Source organism: Aspergillus wentii (assembly GCF_001890725.1).
Source record: "Aspergillus wentii DTO 134E9 unplaced genomic scaffold ASPWEscaffold_1, whole genome shotgun sequence".
In the NCBI taxonomy this organism is placed as follows: Eukaryota; Fungi; Ascomycota; class Eurotiomycetes; order Eurotiales; family Aspergillaceae; genus Aspergillus; species Aspergillus wentii.
Genome location: NW_024467832.1, coordinates 669314 through 690147, shown reverse-complemented (window position 1 = coordinate 690147; position 20834 = coordinate 669314). Strand labels below are relative to the sequence as shown.

General features: G+C 49.6%; 5 protein-coding genes across 5 annotated transcripts; 3 read left to right on the top strand and 2 right to left on the bottom strand.

The window, feature by feature from the left end:
* Positions 1 to 184: 184 nt before the first annotated feature.
* Positions 185 to 6899, top strand: atg2 (putative autophagy regulatory protein Atg2; the record flags this gene model as incomplete). The annotated part of the gene is made up of 4 exons (XM_040829977.1): positions 185 to 346; positions 446 to 5845; positions 5893 to 6828; positions 6882 to 6899. The coding sequence occupies 4 exons, from the start codon at positions 185 to 187 to the stop codon at positions 6897 to 6899; spliced, it is 6516 nt and encodes a 2171-aa protein (XP_040693932.1).
* A 1862-nt stretch (positions 6900 to 8761) lies between these two features.
* On the top strand, positions 8762 to 10087 carry ASPWEDRAFT_22452 (oxidoreductase, short-chain dehydrogenase/reductase family; the record flags this gene model as incomplete). The annotated part of the gene is made up of 4 exons (XM_040832337.1): positions 8762 to 9203; positions 9274 to 9320; positions 9370 to 10022; positions 10081 to 10087. The coding sequence occupies 4 exons, from the start codon at positions 8762 to 8764 to the stop codon at positions 10085 to 10087; spliced, it is 1149 nt and encodes a 382-aa protein (XP_040693931.1).
* Positions 10088 to 10664: 577 nt separating this feature from the next.
* ASPWEDRAFT_166336 (uncharacterized protein) lies at positions 10665 to 11645 on the bottom strand (the record flags this gene model as incomplete). The annotated part of the gene is made up of 1 exon (XM_040829976.1): positions 10665 to 11645. One exon carries the CDS (start codon positions 11643 to 11645, stop codon positions 10665 to 10667), a length of 981 nt encoding a protein of 326 aa, XP_040693930.1.
* Positions 11646 to 13129: 1484 nt separating this feature from the next.
* On the top strand, positions 13130 to 15687 carry ASPWEDRAFT_730622 (uncharacterized protein; the record flags this gene model as incomplete). The annotated part of the gene is made up of 6 exons (XM_040839279.1): positions 13130 to 13184; positions 13239 to 14044; positions 14329 to 14358; positions 14436 to 14525; positions 14919 to 14993; positions 15063 to 15687. 6 exons carry the CDS (start codon positions 13130 to 13132, stop codon positions 15264 to 15266), a joined length of 1260 nt encoding a protein of 419 aa, XP_040693929.1. The 3' UTR covers positions 15267 to 15687.
* A 620-nt stretch (positions 15688 to 16307) lies between these two features.
* Positions 16308 to 20501, bottom strand: ASPWEDRAFT_47121 (RanBP1 domain protein; the record flags this gene model as incomplete). The annotated part of the gene is made up of 2 exons (XM_040836904.1): positions 16308 to 20229; positions 20440 to 20501. The coding sequence occupies 2 exons, from the start codon at positions 20499 to 20501 to the stop codon at positions 16308 to 16310; spliced, it is 3984 nt and encodes a 1327-aa protein (XP_040693928.1).
* Between the last annotated feature and the right edge of the window lie 333 nt (positions 20502 to 20834).

Sequence of the window (20834 nt, the reverse complement as noted above, 5' to 3'; positions counted from 1 at the left end):
ACTGGGAGTTGATCAACCCTCCGCAATCCTGCCTGTCCCTTGAGGGACCAGTCCCAGCGCAGCAAGGCATATCACCCATCCCAGCAGGCATCAAAATCCATTTCTCTTCTTATTATTATGTTCCTATTCCGATGACATTGCGGATTTAGTTGAGCCCCCGGTCGGCTCTTATCGCCCCTCCAAGATGGCTTACTTCTTGCCTTCGTTCTTTCAGAAGCGGCTGCTCCGATATGCCTTGTCCCGCCTGGAGCTCGTCGACACTGAGGCTCTGGACCTCGACAGTTTGGGAATCCGTTGGGGACAGCGGAGTACCGTTGAACTAAGGGATATTGGTTTGAGAATAGAGGTGAGTGTGTGAAGCCTGCTGGTCCTGTTGGCAATCCACCACTTTAGCACCCGCCCCCAAATCATCGGAATCGCCTGCTAACACGATTATCATCAATAGAAACTAGCCACACTTCTCCATCTTCCTCCGTCAAGCCAGTTGCTCAGTGCCAGGGTTCGGTTCTTGAAAATCACCGTTCCGGCCGATATCTACAGTAGCGGCATTATTTGCGAGGCCAGCGGCATCGACGTACACTTGAGACTTCCTTCGGAGGACACAAACCAGGATGGAAAGCCAGCAGGCCTGGGAATTCACCCGTCAGGGGCTCATGGTTCCAGTGGTGATCAAATCCTCCCTACGCCGAACGATCTGGCCCAGTCGTTCCTCCAAGCCGAGCCGAAAGAAGAAAAGGACGAACTGCAGGCTGCTATATCATCACGGTCGCAAGTCCTACACCGCAGCGGTACATCATCCAGTGATGATGAAGAGGAATACGGACTTGGAGACGAAAGCATGTCGTTACCCAGTTTCGTCGCTGGGTTTTTGAAGGGCATTGCGGAGCGCCTCCAAGTAAAGGTCAACAACATCTCCATACGGGTAGATATGGAAGTGAAGCAAGATGGAACATCAAAGCGACAACCAGAGGACAAGCCAGATCTAATCTCAGGGTTGTTGACTGTTCGGGAAGTGAGTGTGGACGCTGTGTCCAACTCTACTCGTCCTGGTGAAGTTCCACCCCATAGAGAAGGGAAGCGACTGATTTCGCTCTCTGATATCAATCTGGCTTTGGTTTCTGACCCAGTAGTGTTTTCGAACTATTCTCGTTTCGTTACCCCTCAATCTCCGTCGACTACCATGCAGTCAAAGGGGAGTCAACCTCCCAGCAGAGCGTCATCACCCCCACCTTTGGATTCTCCCCAGTCGAACTCCGTCCTAGCTATGACGCGGTCAACTATTTTCGGACCACCTCGAGACACTGCGGGCTCGCAAGATCCTGAAGATGCCGAATATCCCAAAGAGTCTGAATATCCGGAATACCCTGAACGTCCTGAAGACCCCGAAGAGCTTGAAGAATCACGGCATGAGCTACAACATCATGAAGTTCCAGAGATGGAAGCGTCCAACTATACCGGTCGGTTCTCAGACGCAGACACGGATGCGGAGAATAGAAGTGAAGGGTATCTTGAAGATTCGCGAGCCTTTTTCGATGATGATAAAATATTAGACAATCCAGAATATCTCGATTCTGTCATTGAGTCACATATCGATGATGTTGAGCATTCTGGAATGCTTCCGCCCCAAGAATACCCTCATACGAGTCATCACAACTCTCCACATCAGAGTCCAAACTTTCATGCGGCTAGAAATGCAACCAATGATCGTGATACCGGAGACTCGGGAATTCTCCGGAGTGGTGACGGGAGTGGTCAAGAATCAGACACTCGGACTTCCCAGCATAGTAGCCAGGCCACACTTGAAGCAGACCACCACACACTTTTCACTCGGACAGAGTCACCTAAGCCATTTCCCGAAGCAGCTGACTCCCCTCTTGCTAAGAGTGCAGAAATCCGGCCTCTGTCTCGTACCTCCAGTCCTCCATCCGAAGCCGGTAGTACAAGCTCGCACTCCGAATCTTCTAACGAAGACCTCTCCGAATCCAAAATGTTCTCCAACGAGGAGGCGCAAAGCATGTATATGAGTGCTATCAGCCAGGGCTCGTCTAGAGGTTTCATGCCTAACATCCCAGGGGCCTGGGATTCACCAGAGTCTACGCATGTTTTTAGAAATGACAGCTTCCAAGATAATTATGCAAGTGCGACATACCATAGCCAAGCTGGACACACGGACGATGACAATGATGAGACGACAATATCTACACCAAAACTTACAGCTCAAACAGGGCCTCATATTACACAGGAACACAATCTCGACGAATCACCGTCGACTGGTAGGGACCGCAGTCAAACTCCACCGCCGCTGAATAAAATCATAGAGGTTTCAAAGAAGTTTTTCAGCGTTGACAAAATTCAGATATGGCTTCCTCCCATCGATAGCGGTGGGTCCAGGGATACAGCTCAATCAGCAAGCAGTGGCATGAAAGAGTCAACAGCGAATTTACAAGAGTCAATGATTGGGGAAGATCTCCTTGCTTCCAAAACCTCTGCTTCTACGCGGTTTCGCGGTGATTCAATTGATTCGTCGGTTTACCCTGAAAACCTTGGGCAGAGGCACCCACGCCACCCAGAGAAGGACAATCATCACGACTTCAAGAACGAGCATCGTGACATCGGTATCGAGATCCACTCGGCGGAACTCCATCTTGATATTGCTACTGGCTGGCTTCTCACTAAGATAGGTCAGAGACTGCTTGATGCTTTCGGCGATAGTGGCGAAGAGCCTCTCAAGAAAAGCCATCCGTTGAAAGAAACACAGGGCCGACAGGCCTTCAGTCTTGCTCTGGACAAGTTTTCTATAAAATTTGTCGAGCATATCCCAGGACACGCTTATCCTGCCGAAAACTCTCAAATCCACCCATCGCCCTCCTTCCGTTCGTTCCTCGAAGATGTTCTCCTGCATATCACACTGTCTGGCTTGAATAGCAATTTCGCGGCAGAGAATGGCATTACAAAACTCCGCCTCGATGTTTCCAAATTTGTGCTAGGCTTTGCCTCGGAAGACCTGCTCTCATTTGATGAGGGCTTGAAGATGCGAGAATCAACTCGAGATATCTTGTCGCCTACACATGGGGATATTTCTGTTTCCTTGACCAAGTCAACGGACTCTGCCAGGGTCAACTTTACAACACTCCCTCTCCAAATCAATTTTAATATCCAACGCCTCGAGGAAGTTGTTGGTTGGATCGGTGGTTTGAGCACTATCCTGGAACTTGGAAGCTCTATTTCATCCGTTTCAACCGCGAAAGGGGCAAAGAAAGATCCACCCAAACGACCCCGTGGCGTGCATTTCGAGGCTGCACCTCCGCCCGCGGCCGCAACCCAAAATGACTCAGTGATGTGGAAAGTCAACGCTCGGCTTGGTGGCATTGTGTTGGATGTTCTTGGGGAAACCCATTGTCTGAAATTGAGAACAACAGCTGTCAAAGTCGTCAGCAGATTCGAAGGTGTTGGTGTCCAGATTGACAAAGCGAAATTAAGCGGTCCTTTCCCCCTCGACGATGACCAAGACACGCCTGCCAAGATTACTTTGAGCAATATCAGAGTTGAGTTTCTTTTTACGCCCAAGGAGGTTGATCTAGACCGTTTATTATCACTCATCACGCCATCCAAGGACAAATATGATGAAGATGATGACATCATGCTGGACACACTTTTCCGACAGCGGAGACAAGGCTCGGTCCTTCGCGTCACTGTCGCGGGAATGAAGACTGTCGTATCACATATCGGTGGTTTGGAGCCTCTTTCGCAGCTCGGGAATGAACTGGGCAGGTTATCAAATGTCACCAAGTACTTACCTGAAGATGACCGTCCAGGGATTTTGACCTTGACCTTGATCAGAGAATTTGACTGTCACGTTCATGTTGGAGGGAAGATCGGGGACATCTCAACACACATTACAAACGCTGAAGCGGCTTATATCCCCATTCCTTCTCTTATTGCTGCTCAAATTGGAACAGTGTCGGCTACCAGAAACGACGATGAGGAGCTTCTTGGTGAAGTTTTACCTGCGAGCAGGATGCAAAGCCCAGGTCAAGTACACCTTCCAATGTTGATGACTCGCTTCATTGCCGATGAGATGGATCCTACTATTAAAATCAAGCTTTATAATCTTCGCGTGGAGTACTCAATCCCTTCGGTAATTGCATTCCTTGGATTGAGCGAGGACATGTCACGCGGAGATATGGCATCAAACATGGCCAAGTCCCTGGCCAATCTCGCCGATCTGCAGGATTCCGAACATGAAGAACCTCAGATGTCTGAGCGGTCATCCGAGCACCCTGAGAGCCCTAAAGCGCCTGTGAAGCCTACAAAACTGGCATTGATCATGCGAGACTGCGTCATCGGACTTAATCCCCGCAATACACCGGCAAAGGGTCTGGTGGTTCTCACCAGTGCCAAATTCTCCGGTGCTATCCATAGCCATGAGTCCTCCGAGGCGACATTAGACCTTAGGAAAGCATCGATTATGATCATTGATGACGTGCAAAATGTGGGACTTGCGGATAATGTACACCCGCTTAAATCTTCCGTGGCCCAGAGCAACCAAGTGCAGACCCTTATCGACTTGGGATATGTTCCTGTCTCGTCGATATCATCAGCGACAGCGATAGTCAAACTAATGCAGCTGAATGATGATGGAACAAAATCGGTTGATGTGGAACTGAGAGATGATCTGCTGATTCTCGAGACGTGCGCGGACTCAACGCAAACTCTCATCAATATTCTGAATGGGCTTCAGCCTCCCACTCCTCCAAGCCCAACACTCAAGTATCGAACTGAAGTCATGCCACTACAAGACATGCTAGCATCATTCTCTGGCGATGCATTTTCTGCCGATCAGACGCCTCATCCAGAAAGCTCCCCCGAATCACCATCTGCATCCGGACAAACTTATTCTGGAGAAGGGCCTATAGATGACGAGCTAGAATATGTAAGCGATTTTTATACGCCGAGACAGGTTTCTGGTCACGAGGCCCCAACCGGGAATATGGACAGTCCGTCTTCAGATTCGAACGACCTTCTTGACAGTTTCCATTCACAATATCACGTTTCCTCCAGTTTCTCCGAGTTTGACTTCCGTGATGATCATTTTGCGAAACAGTCAGCAGTCGGTGGCACGGCACACAGGTGGGATTCTACTCAAAACACATATGGACTCTCAAACGACCATAAGTTGCAGAGAAGCCCTTTGCGGATAAGGGTTCGAGATGCCCATGTAATATGGAACTTGTTTGATGGCTACGACTGGCAACGAACCAGGGACACAATTTCTAAGGCCGTCAAGGAGGTTGAGAAGAAGGCTACAGAACGGCGTGCCAGGACTGGCAGTCGAGCATCTCCAGGTGTTGAAGATGAGGAGGAATCCGTCATTGGAGACTGCCTCTTCAACTCGATCTACATTGGCATTCCCGCTCATAAGGATCCACGAGAACTCCGCAACGATATAAATCGCAACATTGATGATCTTGTCAGCGAAACGGGAAGCTATGCAACCACAACCACGGTGACCGGGGCCACGCCACGCCAGGGTCAATCGCCATCTTATAGAGGAAAGAGGCTGCGCCTGTCCCGTAGCAAGTATCATAAAATGACCTTTGAACTGAAAGGCATTTGTGCGGACTTTGTTGTTTTCCCACCTGACTCGGGGGAAACGCAAAGCTCACTGGATGTACGAGTGAACGACTTGGAAATATTCGACCACGTGCCGACTTCAACGTGGAAGAAGTTTGCTACGTATATGCATGAAATGGGCGAAAAGGAAAGCGGAACTAGCATGGTCCATTTGGAAGTGCTCACCGTGAGGCCTGTGCCTGACCTAGCTGCGTCTGAGATTGTTCTGAAGGTATGCTATCTAGATTTCCAGCGAGTACTATACTGACATTTTGTAAGGCAACTCTTCTTCCTCTCAGATTGCATGTCGACCAAGATGCCCTTGACTTTATATGCCGTTTCTTTGAGTTCCGAGATGAATCTGCTCCTGCCGCTGCCCCAAGCGCTCCAGGCGAGGCACCATTCCTGCAGAGAGTGGAAATCAACGCCGTGCCGGTCAAGCTTGACTTCAAGCCCAAACGAGTAGACTACGCAGGCCTTCAGTCCGGTCGCACGACGGAGTTTATGAACTTTTTTGTGCTAGACGGGGCGGACATGGTCATGCGACATGTCATAATTTATGGAGTTTCTGGATTCGATAAGCTTGGCAACACACTCAACGATATCTGGATGCCTGACATCAAGAGGAACCAGCTGCCTGGGGTCCTGGCAGGCCTAGCCCCCATACGGTCTTTGGTAAACGTTGGTGGGGGAGTGAAAGACCTCGTGGTTGTCCCGATGCGAGAATACCAAAAGGATGGCCGAATTGTCCGAAGTATTCAAAAGGGCGCGCTCGCATTTGCCAAAACAACCTCGAACGAGCTTGTCAAACTGGGTGCCAAACTCGCTATTGGCACTCAGACGGTGCTGCAAGGCGCCGAGGACCTGCTTACGACGCCGAGTGCACAGCTGGTGGGTCCCGAGGAAGACTCGATAGATGAAGAGGAGGCGAAAAAGATATCCTTGTACGCCGACCAGCCAGTGGGTGTGGTGCAAGGGCTTCGGGGTGCATTCACTGGACTGGAGCGCGACTTGCTCCTGGCTCGGGATGCCATCGTGGCAGTCCCTGGAGAGGTAGTCGAGAGTGGGAGTGCAAAGGCTGCGGCCAGGGCTGTGTGGAAACGCGCGCCGACAGTTGTACTTCGCCCCGCGATTGGAGTATCCAAGGCCGTGGGCAAGACGCTGTTGGGAGCGGGCAATACATTGGATCCGAGCAATCGACGAAAGATGGAAGATGTAAGTTCCGGCTTTCTATCTTTGGTTCTTCCTTACTGACTTAGCTGTTTCAGAAATATAAACGTCATTAGATATCGATTGATGATGTTGCTTGGAATCTACCAGTGGCTTTCCCGGGCAGCCAGGGTTGTTTTTATACTTTGCGAGCGAGTTATTTAGGTATTGCTGGTGGTCTATCTTGTTTTTTTTTTCTCTTTTCCCCCTTTTCTCTTTTTCTTGTTCATTTCTATATCAAGTGGGTTACAGAATGCCACGAGGTACATACATAACCTACCGCAAGAACATTGGCTTGGATTGGCTTATGATGACGATGATGACGAATGATATGTGAACACTTTATTCTCCCTTTTCCGTGCATAAATTGGTGTTTGGACTTGAGGAGTTTTTTGTTTTGGTATTTAGTATATTGAGGATTGTTATACGTTTGCAGCAAACAGAATGAGATGACGGACAGTGCTGTGTGGACGATAGGGATGCTTTACATAGCCTTAATGAACATGTTGAGTGATCTCAGTCGTACTACTTGATAACTCGTTTGGATACAGCCTCAAGTCACGCTGGCAGGCAGTGCACTGGAATTTGCCACCAGCGAGCGTGTGACAACAAAGGCGTTTGAATGAAACAAAAGCATCAAGGCCGCACCTGAGTAAGGTAAGGCTGATCTGATCCGACCGGGGCCGTCGGAATGAAAAGAGTGAAATCATCATGAGATCCTAAGGAATGCATGTCTCTGCCCCCTTTTTTTGAATCTATTTTTTGGCATGTCAAAGATGGTGTACCGAGAGAAGGGCGTAAAAAAAGCATCCCGCCACAGTCAGCCTCACGTCGTTCAAGACTGGGATTAAACCAGCGATCTTCGTTAGTCTTCCTAGTCTTCCATCAGCGTCATCGAATCACTTGCATGTTTCAGAAATGTCGATGGAGGATCGGGAACAAGGAGGCGAGCGAATGAGACTGGAATGCCGCCGTGTCAGGGCCTTGGATTGCGTAGAAGGCGAGATTTGAAACGGGATGAAGAAGATGAAGATGGAGGGGGGTTCCTTGCAGAGTCCTCGATCACCTGGGATGGTGGATGACCTTTTCCGGCTTTTTTTTTTAAACATTTTTCCCCCGTCCAGCTGCTTCTGGGCTGGTATTGGGCCACGTTGGATGTGACTCCCAGGCTGTTTTGGGCGTTGAGATGTGATGAGATGCTGGAGTCAGCCGAGGGGCGGAAGAAAGGATGCTGATTGGCTGTGGAGGGAGAAAAGATGAGAAAGTGACAGCGAAACGACTGCAGACAGACTGAACTGGCAGATGGGAAAAAATGGAAGCTGTATTTATCTCGATGGGCTGGCGATGCTCAAGTCCAGCCCTTTTTTTTTTTTTTTTTTTACTTTGCTGTTTGCCTTCTTTTCTTTCTCTCTTTTTCTTCTCTCTTCCTGGTCACTCTCTTCTGCAAGAAGATGGGTTCTGTCTTCACACACAACTCTCGTTGAATAATTATCTCTCTACATTAATTAATCCATCTATCTTCTTTTTCTTTTGATCTTCTCTTCCCTCTAGACCAGTCTGCATTTCATCCTTTACCTGTCTCTATTCAAGGGACGTTAATATGTCGGATCTGTTGATCCATCACATTTGACCGCAACGCGCATTGCTCTAATGCTATTTCTCTCCACCATTCCCACTTTTCCCTCATTACTGCTGCTGTTCTGCGATCTACTGCACGGAATACGGAGGCCTCTGTAATTCCAGTATATCTTCATTGTGTTTGTGTTGGTTTGATTGTTCTGAATTCATGAGCTCAGGATAGCTCAATGCGATCACGACAAAGAAAAAAGACACCCTTTTGACATCGAGCAACGAGACCTGTCTTTCGTTTCATTCTACTTGGTTTACTCCCTCATTGACTTCTTTATCTTGACGTGCTGGAAACAAGCAAGAAACTGCGATGGATTCCAAAACTCACTCCTGCACCGAAACCCCGATCAATATCTGGCCAAATGCCTACCACTTGGAACACTCTCCTCTGGACTATCCAGAACCTCTTCAGCTTCATGGCGACAAGATCATGACACCGACATCCCAGCAACCTCTATCCCTAGCTGCAGATGCAGCTTCAGGCAGACCATTTCATGCAGGGTCCCTCTCTCTGCACGACTACCGCAAGTGTCTGTCCCAAGACGACGAGTCCATCTTTTATCACGGCGGAAAGACTCTGAAACGAAAGAATGGCGCTGTGAATCTCCAACAGGACCAGACGTCATCGTGTCTGTATCCGGTTTCCGTGTCCTCTTCTATATCAAATCCCCCGCCTCTCTCACCATCGTACTCGCTCAGCGTCATGTCGCAGCGGAGTGAGCAGGAGCTGGAAGGGCTGGATGGTTTTCTTCGTAAGTACAACTTGCCAGTCAGAATGAATAGGGTTCGCAGTATTGTGTCTAACGGTGATGTCTCTTTCAGTCTCGTCATCGGGTCCGACTGATATACGTACCCCGATTGCTACCCTAGTAAGCTAATTGATGAATTGGATCATCTTCTGCGACTAACAGACCACAGAATACTTTCCGCGATAGACTTGGAACCCCCCCATTTGAACCCTCATTCCCTAGCCACAACAAAACCCGGTCCGATTCGGTCCTCTTCGACCTGAAGCAGTCCAAAACAACCATGTGCCATCAAGGGGCACTGTTCGAAATCCTGAATCCCCGAGAATCATTGAAACTCGCCCGAATTGTCTCTTATATCGAAGACGTAGACTGTGCATCCTTTGATTCTACCGACAACCATCGAAACTCGCGCTTCTCAGCTACCACCGCCACTACGGTGCTATTTGATGACCCAGACTCACCAATTATCCAATTGGATGGGCTGGCAGATATCCCTGCCCAGGACGTATACCTCGATGAACTTGACGAAACCAACCCATTAGAATCCACCAAAACCAACGAAGTTCAACAAAAAGCCCATCTAGACCTAGTCGGTGATCTACCATACAACCCCATCCCGTCCATCTCCGAACGACTACAACCAACCACCACCACCCAAAACCCAAACCCACACACTACATCCCCCATCTACGCAAACTTCCACCCCACCCCACCGTTACGATTCGAACACGAAGATGACGACGAAAACATTGATGACAACAACGACGATGAAATAGGCGAACCAGGCCATCCTATCCACGAAGAGAACGACATCACCAGACAGTGGGAGCACGATCTAGCGTGTCTCGGACTAACCGAGCTCTGGCATGAATATGGACAGACGATGACAACCACGCCAGATGCCCAAACACCCGTTAAACATATTTCTCTCTCTGCTCAGAAAAAGATACAGAGAGGGGGTAGTGGTTCTTCTTCTCAGCCGTTGAGACGGTTACGAGGGTTGGCGAGTTCTTTGCGAAAGGGACGGTTTTGTTTTCAGCGAAAGGGGTGATGGAGTAGATTGATTTGATGATTTATGTTGGTTTCTGGTTTTGGTTTGCGTGTTGCACATGCTGCATTTTGATTTTGATTTTTATTTCTGGGTTTTGGCTATTTTGAGTTTGCATTTTCATTTTCATTTCAATTCTTAGGGCTTGATGTCCTTGTACCTGTTTATATAGAATTTTCTCTCTTGGGTACTTGTTATTGATTATCATGGATATAGGAATCGCCTCTGACGGAGTTTGGAATCAGGGATCAAAATGAGAATGAGTGAAAGCCGAAATCATACAATACAAATTGGGTATCTATCTAACTTTACATACATGCAATGGTTACAACGAAACTAGTTACCAGGCCAAGCCGGTAATAACAAAGAAAGAAAAAAGAATAAAGAATAAAAAACACATGCTTATGCTAAATCCCTCAACAATTCTTCTCCACCATCGACGCCAAAGCCGCACTCACAAGACTCTTCCGCCTCAATCCCTGCTCACTCTTCTTGCGCAGATCACGGCCAGAGGTCGGATAATAGTTCTTCTCGATCCTATGCGAAGAAGACGAATGAGACGACGGCAAGGCACCCGAGCTACTCTTCCTGCGCGCCATTCTCGACTCGGACGCCCCGATGACGCCACCGCCCTTGGCCCGGCTGCGGTTGAGCGTGACGGCCCGTCTCCGCGGGGATAGTTGCGGAGGCAGAGAGCTGGGGTGGCAGTCGTCTTCGCGGAAGGGGTCGGAGGGGTCAGAGGCTTCTTCGCTGGAGAGGAGGGCTCGACGGATGGCTTCGATGTCTGTGGGGCTGCATTGGAGGCGGGACATGCGTTGGCGCTGGGTGCGGATGTCCTGGTCTCGGTCTGCTGCTGTTGGAGCGGGGGAATCGAGGGAAGCAAAGTCCGCGGGGACAGAGGTTGGGCTTAGGAAGGGCGATTGAGGGAGAGACGAGAGAGAGGGCGAAGTGAGGGACGACGAATCACAACCTTCGTCGTCGTGGTCTGTGTCGGGGGGAGTGAGGAAGTAGCCCGGGAAGCGAGCGGAGGCGGTAGGCGAAGGCGACGAGGCATCGTCTGGGATGTTTTGATTGATATTTGTGTTGATATTTTCTGGATTGCGAAGGGTGTGTTCATGCAATTTCTTGGTGAGGGTGGCAATTGAGAGACGTTTCTGGTCGTATGGAAACGGGACGGAGGTGGGGGGTTGCGGCGAACGAAAGTACAAAGATCGCGGACGAGACAGAGTCCGAGGCAATCGGGGATGATGGTGAGAAGATGGAGGAGACGGACAGCGCGAGGACATGGGCGAGATCATGGAACTATCACCGTCGACCATGAGGCGATCATCTCCATCGAAGGCCAGGCGGGGTGGTCTGGTCGACGACGGAGAGGAGAAGGAGAAGTCCTCGAACATGGTGATGGATTGATTCTTTTTCAGATAGATGGATCGACAGGTCTCCTGGTTAGGAAGAGTGCCGTTGACAATTGAAGAATCTGTGAGTCTATTTCCTTTAGACTGATCTGGAGTTCTCGAACTGGAGATGGAGGGCTGATTTAATAGACGCAGACCACCAGAACTTGAAGACGCGAGAAAGAAAGAGTGAAGAAAAAAAGAACGCGTCTAACAAAGTTTTTTTTATAAAAGAGCGGAACACAGTGGCTAAAAAGAAATTAATGAAAGAAAAAAAAAAATCCACAAAGTCTGGGGCGATGAAGAGAAGTGAACCCTGGGGCAGATCGAAATGGTTGTATTGAATTCGCCGGTGGAGTCGAAAATTGACAGATGCCGGAGTGGAAGACCAAAGAAGAAGAACTCCTGGAGACGCAAACGCTTCTTTGTTCTCCTTTTTCTTCCTTTTTTTTTTGCTTTGTTTATTTCGTTCGTTTAATTACTGAATGACCCCCTTTTCATTTCTTTTCTTCGTATATTATTTCTTCTTTTTCTTCCCCAGGGAGGAGCCAGTGTGATAACCGTGCACTCTTGAGGATTTCCATCAGGGGAACCGAGGATGGGCCGAACTGAGTCAGCGTTACGCCACGGAGACTACAAATGAGGATGGAATGAGTTGGGATATATTTAATCTGAATCTGAGATGGAGATGAGGATATTATGAAGTATCGAAATGTCTAGGATTCGTGTATCTCGATGTCTGTGGTGTAGTAGTGTAGACCAAGACCGCAAATGAAGGACGGCACAACGGAGCCAGAAAAATCTTCAAAATCGCCACATCAGATCGAATCGGCTCGGATGCCGTTTGGGGAATTCAATTCCAGCTCGATAGGATTCGATTATTAGGCACAATTAGACGAACAGAGTGGATGAGGCTATTCCAGTTTGTCCGGAAAAGCCGTTGACAAAGTCCTTGTGATAGATCCACCCCGGTTGATTAATATTGCCCATCCGTTGTGCCTAGAACTGTCGATGCATAATTTGGGCGATCTGTATTTGGCTACTTCCATCTTATTATTTTCTTACGCGTTGTCCATCATTATTTTATTTCATATTGATTCATATTATTTCATATGGGATCCATCATCTAAGAAGCAAAGCTGTATCCAGCGTTATCCCCCTACAACTAACTTCGAGTACATACAAAACTACACCACAACTACTATCCTCATACCCTCATTACTCTATCTAGTCCATCTCTCCATCATTTCTTTCATCAAAGTCCTTCGTACTCTGTACTTCGTAAAGTAATTTCTGTAGAAATAATAATACTCCATAACCCCAAGAATTGGAGAAGTTGTAGATAACTGGTGTCACGTCGGAGTCATCGGCCCTACTCCGATTTCCCCCGCATCAAATGCCAGAATGCCTTCACCTTCGCTCTTCTTTATCTCCCTTCATCTTCCGGCCATCTCTCTCTCGGCCATCACGTTTCATCCTCAACAGCCATGGCATCTATCCTGAAAAAGCCCTTGAAGCTGGCCTTGGTGCAGCTTGCATCAGGTACGTCCGTTCTATCCATCGCTCTTATCGTCATCGACTGACTCTTCCCCTCAGGTGCCGACAAGGCTGCCAACCTCACTCACGCCCGGGGCAAGGTCCTCGAGGCTGCAAAGGCGGGCGCAAAGCTCATTGTCCTTCCTGAATGCTTCAACTCTCCCTACGGCACCCAATACTTCCCCAAATACGCCGAGACCCTTCTCCCTTCGCCCCCAACCAAAGACCAGTCCCCCTCATTCCACGCCCTGTCTGCCATTGCTGCAGAGGCCAAGGCATACCTGGTGGGAGGAAGTATTCCCGAGCTGGAGCCCGCGACAAACAAATACTACAATACCTCGCTGGTTTTTTCGCCGACAGGCTCGCTCATCGGCACCCACCGCAAAACCCACCTGTTCGATATCGACATCCCCGGCAAGATCACCTTCAAGGAAAGCGAGGTCCTCTCCCCCGGTAACCAGTTGACCATTATCGATCTTCCGGAATACGGCAAGATCGGTGTGTCCATCTGCTACGATGTTCGATTCCCCGAGTCGGCCATGATCGCTGCCCGCAAAGGCGCTTTCCTGCTGGTCTACCCCGGTGCCTTCAACTTGACCACCGGCCCCCTGCATTGGGGCTTGCTGGGTCGTGCCCGCGCTGTGGATAACCAGGTGTATGTGGCCCTGTGCAGCCCAGCGCGCGATGTGGATGCATCCTACCAAGCCTATGGTCACAGTCAGGTCGCCGATCCCATGGCCAATGTCCTCACCGAGGCTGCTGAAAAGGAGGAGATTGTCTATGCCGATTTGGACAACGAGACGATCGAGAACACGCGGAAAGGAATTCCGATCTACACTCAGCGACGGTTCGACTTGTACACTGATGTGAGCGCCGACCAGAGCCAGACATGATAAAATTTACAGTAGACTTCATAGCGATAGACATGATTAATGTGAAATGTCTTTATTGACTTAATCGTTTTTTCTCATTTTTCCCCTTGCTTAAATAGCATGGCAGCAACCATCTAAATGACGGAGTAGTAAATGGGGTAACTCACGTGACCATCCAGCCAATCAGAACCCCCGCCCGATAAGCGAGCCACACTGGGAATTTCGACCACCAAAAAAACGAACACCAAAAACTTCTCGACGTTCGACCACTTCAGCAGCCAACGACAACCGTCAACCCCATTCAGTCAGTTACCAGCTCTATTATTGTCTTCTTTGTTGGTATCATCATCTTTTGCTAACAGCAGTTTTTTTTTTTTCTGCAGAGATGTCCACCACCGTCAACACCGGCAAGAAGACCCGCTCGGCCATCGCCGATGTGGTGTCGCGCGAGTACACCATCAACCTGCACAAGAGAGTACGTTGAAAAAAGATGGACCCCTGAAAATATATACACATATCCTACGATCCTGCGGAAAACTCTTGCGGAAAGGAAAGAAATTTTCGACATGGAGGCAATGGACGGAGAACACACAATACACAAGGCAAATTTGTGGGAAAATCAGGGCAAATGCAAGAAATTTGCCAGGAAAGATGATGGAAGCATATACATGGGCAATGGCGTATATTGAAAAATATATATAACATTGCTCAATGGCATGCAGACACCACTACCACATACAACCTCCAAGAAAAAGAAGAATTAGTTTTATGAAGTCCACCTCTATGGCCGCAATCGCAGATTCACACTCTCTCAATCATGGCATTTGGGCGGAAGACTAATTTCTACTTTTTTTCTCCCTCTCAATAGATGCACGGTGTTACCTTCAAGAAGCGCGCTCCCCGTGCTATCAAGGAGATCCGTGCCTTCACTGAGCAGGCTATGGTAAGTTCTTCTTCTCTCCTCTTTTACCCTCTGGGGTATATCCTCGATCTCTAACCGTTTCATGAAAAGGGCACCAAGGACGTCCGCGTCGACCCCCAGCTCAACAAGAAGGTCTGGGAAGCCGGTATCAAGGGTGTCCCCTTCCGCCTCCGTGTCCGCATCTCGCGTAAGCGTAACGACGAGGAGGGCGCTAAGGAGAGACTCTACTCTCTCGTCCAGGCCGTCAACGTCAAGGACGCCAAGGGTCTCCACACCGCCGTTGTTGAGGAATAAATGGGTTCATCCATCCGTTTGAAAAATTGAATGGTGGGGGTTTCTCGTCGGGGTCATCTTAAAAACAAATTTAAAAATTTTTCATGAAATTTTTTTTCCCTTGCAGTCCAATATGGATTGTCGATGAAGACTCGCCCAAGAGAGTACACTTGAAGCAAAAAGCCAAAAAGTTCTAAAATCAATTATACCCTGCCCTGGTTCTTTGGGGGATGGCGTTGCCCGGATTTTTTCAAGTCTTGTCCTTGTCCACATCGTGTAGGAATTCGAGTAGCGAGAATCTGAACTGAAAGAATTTGCTTCTACACCATATCCAACTACCATTTTACATAAAACTTTATCTCTACCGCCAGCACTCCGCAGTTAACAAAAGAAACTCGTTGATTGAAATGGTACTGCAAAAGTGATAGAATGATACTTGTAACAAAATAGAAGATATAATAAGTAGTTCCATTAAGGCTCAAAAGAAATCCCACAACGCTATGCTAATTTGCGCCTTTCTTGTTTCTGCAGACACTTATTGAATGAATGCCCTTTTGATCACATCATGCCGCAATCGACTCGAATCGCAAAATGCAGGATACTTACTTACAATGTGTCTGAGGTGTAAAACAACGGAATATGATGAAAAAAGGAGAAAGAAAAAATCGAACGAGAAAACCACTTTGAACTCACCAAAATCGGGATGTCAATCTCGAGCGTGGGTAGGCAGAGAGAAGTCACTAAGACACGGCCCAAAAAATAAAAATAAAGATAAATAAAACAAGGAAAATGCACCAGCAGATCATGAAAATAATGTTTGAACAGTCAGAAATACAAGGAAGGAAGAGAACAATGCTTGGGGCCGGTCGAAAGTGGCAAAATTGCGTCAAAAGTGTATAAATGAAACAAGTCAAAGCAGATGCTTTTAGGTCTGTCTTCGTTAGAAAGAAACAGAAGAAACATAATACATCACCAGATGGTAAGTCGAAAAAAAGAAGCCCATGTGAGAAAAAAAATATATCAAGTGCACAACGCCTATTCGTAAAAGAGGCATCCTCGTGTCTAAGCCTTGGTTTCTTCCATCTTCGAGGCCAAGGTTTCAGTCTCCTCCTTCTTGACCCTAATGGCCCACGATTCCGGAGGTCCCTCGGGTTGAGGCACGAGGAATTGAACACTGTTTCCAGAAGCCTTGTACGTGATCGCCTTCATCAAAGCTGCGTTCAGAACAATGTTTCCACTGGGATCGGCTCGAAGAAGAATACGAGCACGAGAAGTCTCGCGGTTCTTCAGAATCTTGAGGAATCCAACACCCTTGCTCTCCCAACCGGCGCCGGCCTTGAGCTGAAGACCACGGGCACGAGACTCAAACACAACGTCTTCGTCCTCTTCGCCTGCTCCACCCCGGGCAAGGTCGACCTGGGGTAGGGCTTCGACAGCATCACCGTCCGAAGACCCGTTTGCTCCCGTATCAGAAGCTCCTGGGGTCGATGTGCCGCTAGGAGTAGCAGAAGTGAGGGTCGAAGGAGCCAAAACAGATGGTGCTTGCTGGCTTGGTCCACCAAAAGAAAATCCCAAAGGCTTCTGGGAACTAGAATCAGAAAGCTTTGACCCTGCAGGCGCTCCAAACAAGGTGGAGAACGGCTTCGATGAATCAGACGCTGGGGTCGTCGACCCAGAGTTTTCCTTCGATGCAGACGCAGAGTCCGCTGCAAATTTGATGGGGGAGTTCATCTTCCAAGTGTTGTCACTGCCCGGCTTGGCACCAAAGATAGACCCAGTACTAGAGCCCGAGGTTGCTGGAGCAGGAGTAGCAAAGAGGCCACCGGTATTCAGAGAGGATCCAAAGACATTGGAGCCACTGCCTTGGTCCGACGAGGGTTTGCTAGGAGAAGCAAATAGGGTCGGCGTCGCGGGTCCTGGTAGTTTCGAGGCGCCAAGAAGGCCACCGAATGGGTTCTTCTTTTCCTCCGTTGGAGTAGCTACACGATCAAACAGACTACGTCCCTCTGACGCCGGTGCAGGGGTGGCTGAGTCCTCGCTCGTAGTCTTATCCGAAGTGGTCTGCTTGGACTTTGCCAGAGCCTTGTTGAGATCACCGTCATCGTTGCTCTCGCTGGCCGAAACACCCTTCGACTCTGATTCACTTGCCTCGTCGCCAGCGTCATCCGTTTCATCCGCGTCGTTTTCTTCAACTTCAGACGGAGTAGCTGACAAGTGACCGAAAATGTTGCTGGACTTGGCAGATGATTTGCTCTTTGTATCGAAGACCGAGGCGCCAGCAGCGGAGGCTGAAGGACCGTTGGGAACAACGGCATCCTCTGCCTTCTTAGGCTCAGGGGTCTTCTCACTGTCTTCATCCTCAAAGACAAAGCCTTTTCCGGGAACAAACTTGGGAGGCTTCTTGGAACGAGACTCCATTTCTTCCCGCTTCTTCCGCTGTTCCTCTGCATCCCTGCGCTCCCATTCAGCCTCGTCTTCCTCTTCGGAATCAAAGTCCTCTGCCTTTCGCTTCTCCTTCTCCTTCTCAGCGTTCTTATCAGCTTGCGATTTGAATTGCGCAAGGAAGTCGACTGGACCTCCAGAGGCACCACCAAACTTCGGTATTTGGAATGCTGAAGCAGATGTAGAATCCGAGGTCGTAGTCGCCGCAGGCTTCGGGGCAAATGGATTTGCCGGAGCAGCAGCAGTAGTCGGTTTCGAAACGGAAGAGGAAAAGAGTGATGTGGATGTGGATGTGCTTTCCTTGGTCACAGATGCAGTAGGGAACAATGGTTTTGCCGGTGAGGTGGTTGGAGTGGTAGAAAACATGGAAGGTTTGCTAGATTCGGGCGTTGAAGGCCTGGGAGCCTCAGCTTTAGCCGTCTCAGATTCGGAAGATTTGGAATTCGAAAATGACTTGGCGAAAATGTTTGCAGTGCTTGAGTTTCCATCATTCTCTTCAGCGGGCTTGGATGGAGTGGTTTGGCTCGATCCAAAAAGTTTTGAAGGTGTGCTTGTGATGGAGCTTGGCGCGATGTTCATCTCAGGAGCATTTACTTTGCTAGATGGGGTCTCGACACTGCTAGCACCAAATGGCTTAACCTTCTTCTGGGTATGAGTGTCGGCAGCCGTCTCTTCGTCATCCCGAGTCTTTCGTTTTGTGCCAGCAGTTGGTGCCCCAATAGTTTCGCGAACTCGCATGTAAAATTGAACAATGAGATCAAAGTCGTCCTTGCCGGGATCCAGACCAGTTATCTCACGCTTGAAGCATTCATTCAGCATGCGAATCCGATGCAACAGCTCCGCATCATCCTTGAGCTCCGTGCTCAAATCAGTAGGAAGTTTGCGAGGCTGGAGGGTCTCAAAACGTTGGGTTTCAGCGGGCTTGGTCGACAGTGCCTTCTCGGTACCATTGACCTTGAAGGAGCTGGAAACGGGTGCGGGTACGGCTGGTGTGAAGCCAGGTGTTTGAGTCTTGGGCTCAGTAGTGGAGCTTGGGAAAGATGGCGGTTTTGGTGCAAACAGGTTTGGAGCACCTCCAGCAGGAGTCGAAGCCGAGAACAAGGGGGCGGCCGGAGCTGCCTTGGGAGGTTCAGCTTTCTTTTCTGCCTCCGCCGGGGTGCTAGGCTTGGGAGCAAAGAGGCTGCCGAAAGGACCGCCGGCGGGGGCGGGGGCGGGGGTAGGCTCTGGCTTCTCCTGTGTGGTAGCGGGCTTGGGTGCAAACAAACTGCCGAAAGGGTTCCCTTCGGGTGCCTTCGGCGTGCTTTGTTCCGTAGTCGCAGCAGGCTTGGGGGCAAATAGGTTGCCCGCCCCAGCAGGCTGAGAAGCACCAAATGCCGGTTTTACACCAAACAATCCACCAGATGCGGGAGCAGGGGCAGCGCTCGCGCTCTTTGAGAAGAGCGAAGCTCCACCAGTATTGGTGGCACCAAATTGGAACGGAGTGGTGGAGGCAGGCTCGCTCGCTTTCTTCTCTTCCTGCTCCTTCTCTTGGGGAGTATTCGATGCTGCAGGTGCACCTGAGAAAAGGTTTGTGGACTGGAAGGGGTTTTGGAAGGGCGTAGCAGGCTTGTCCGCGGGTTTAGCCCCGAAAAGGTTCGGAGTGGAAGCGGAAGGAGCCGGTGCAGGGGTAGATGCAGCGGGAGTCGCAGAGGTAGACTGCGTGGTGGCACCAAAGAGTGGCGTTGCAGGAGTAGCTTGTTCGGCAGGCTTCGCTCCAAAGAGAGGCTTGGAAGGTGTCTGCTCAGTTGAGGCTGCGGGCTTCGCCTCTGAGCTCAGACCACCGAACACAGGGGGTGCAGCTGCGGGAGTTCCATTGCCAAAGATGGAGGGCTTCGATGCAGCAGCAGCGCCCTTTGCATCGGGGGATGTCTGCATCGAGTCGTCCCCGAAAGCTGTAGATTGCCCGAATGCAGAAGGCTTACTCGTACTAGACTGGCCGAAAATACTAGGTGAAGGAGCAGCGCTGGAGGCAGCAGGCTGTCCGAATATCCCAGCTGTGGCGGTAGGTGTTGCCGCAGCAGGCTGTGAAGATGCAGGGGTAGAGGAACTGCCAAACATTCCTCCGGTGGTGTTGTTCTGGCCGAAAAGTCCCGTAGAGGGCAAAGCCTGCTGGGCCGGCGCTTGGCTCCCAGTAGGAGGGAGGCTGAACATATTTCCTTTGAAGCCAGAGAAGCCGTTGGTTTCTTCCTGCTGGCTTGGTGCACCGGTACTCATGCTGGCAAAAGGATTGCTCGGCGCTGGACCAGAGCCAAATGAAGGTGAGGCAAAATTAAATGAAGACGAGCCACCGCCTCCACCACTTCCGCCACCGAATGAAAATGGTGATGATGTTCCGTTTTGTGTAGGTTGGCTTGGTGCTGAACTTGCTCCTGGGAAGCTCTGAGATTGACCAAATGAGAAACCGTTTGTCGGTTGCGAAGCAGATGTGTCGAAGGGATTTGACGATGCTCCAGCGGAGCTTGGAGTAGCGGTGTTGGGACGGCGCCTTCGAACATCCTTTATTCTGTCGGGGTTGTTAGTATGTTAATAAGCTGGAAAGTGTGTTTGGCAGGGACAAAGAAAGTTGAGATCAAAGAAGAGGCGTAGGGAGGCGACAGAACACTGAACAGATAGTAATAGACGGCTGGTATTAAAGCGCGTGTATTTCTCTATTGAATGCATAGACAAGTGGCGGGCACAATACATGATGATGGATGGGGCTGTATTCACTCACTTTCTGTTCGCCAGCTGAGCAGCAGTCGCCCGTTGGGGCTTCTCTTCTGGTGTGCTCGCCATATTGAACTCGAACATGTTGTCTTTGTCCCCATGGGGGCCCACGGCGTTTCGTTTAGACATCTACCGCGTCGGTTTGCGCTTCTGCGTCTTGATTTTTTGAAAACTCTCGAAATCTCGAAGACCACAGCTGGCTTCAACCCCCTTTGTGAGTTCGCCAGCTATTCCTCCTGATCAGGCTTTTCTCATCCACGGGGCGCGTCTAACAATCGCAGGATTCGATTTATTTCTGACCTTCACCGTCTTCTTGACCACCTTTGCTAACCAAATTCTCGTTGGCACGACAACTATCGATGGAGTGCGCGAGCGAGTCCGGGGAACGGAGGCAAGATACGT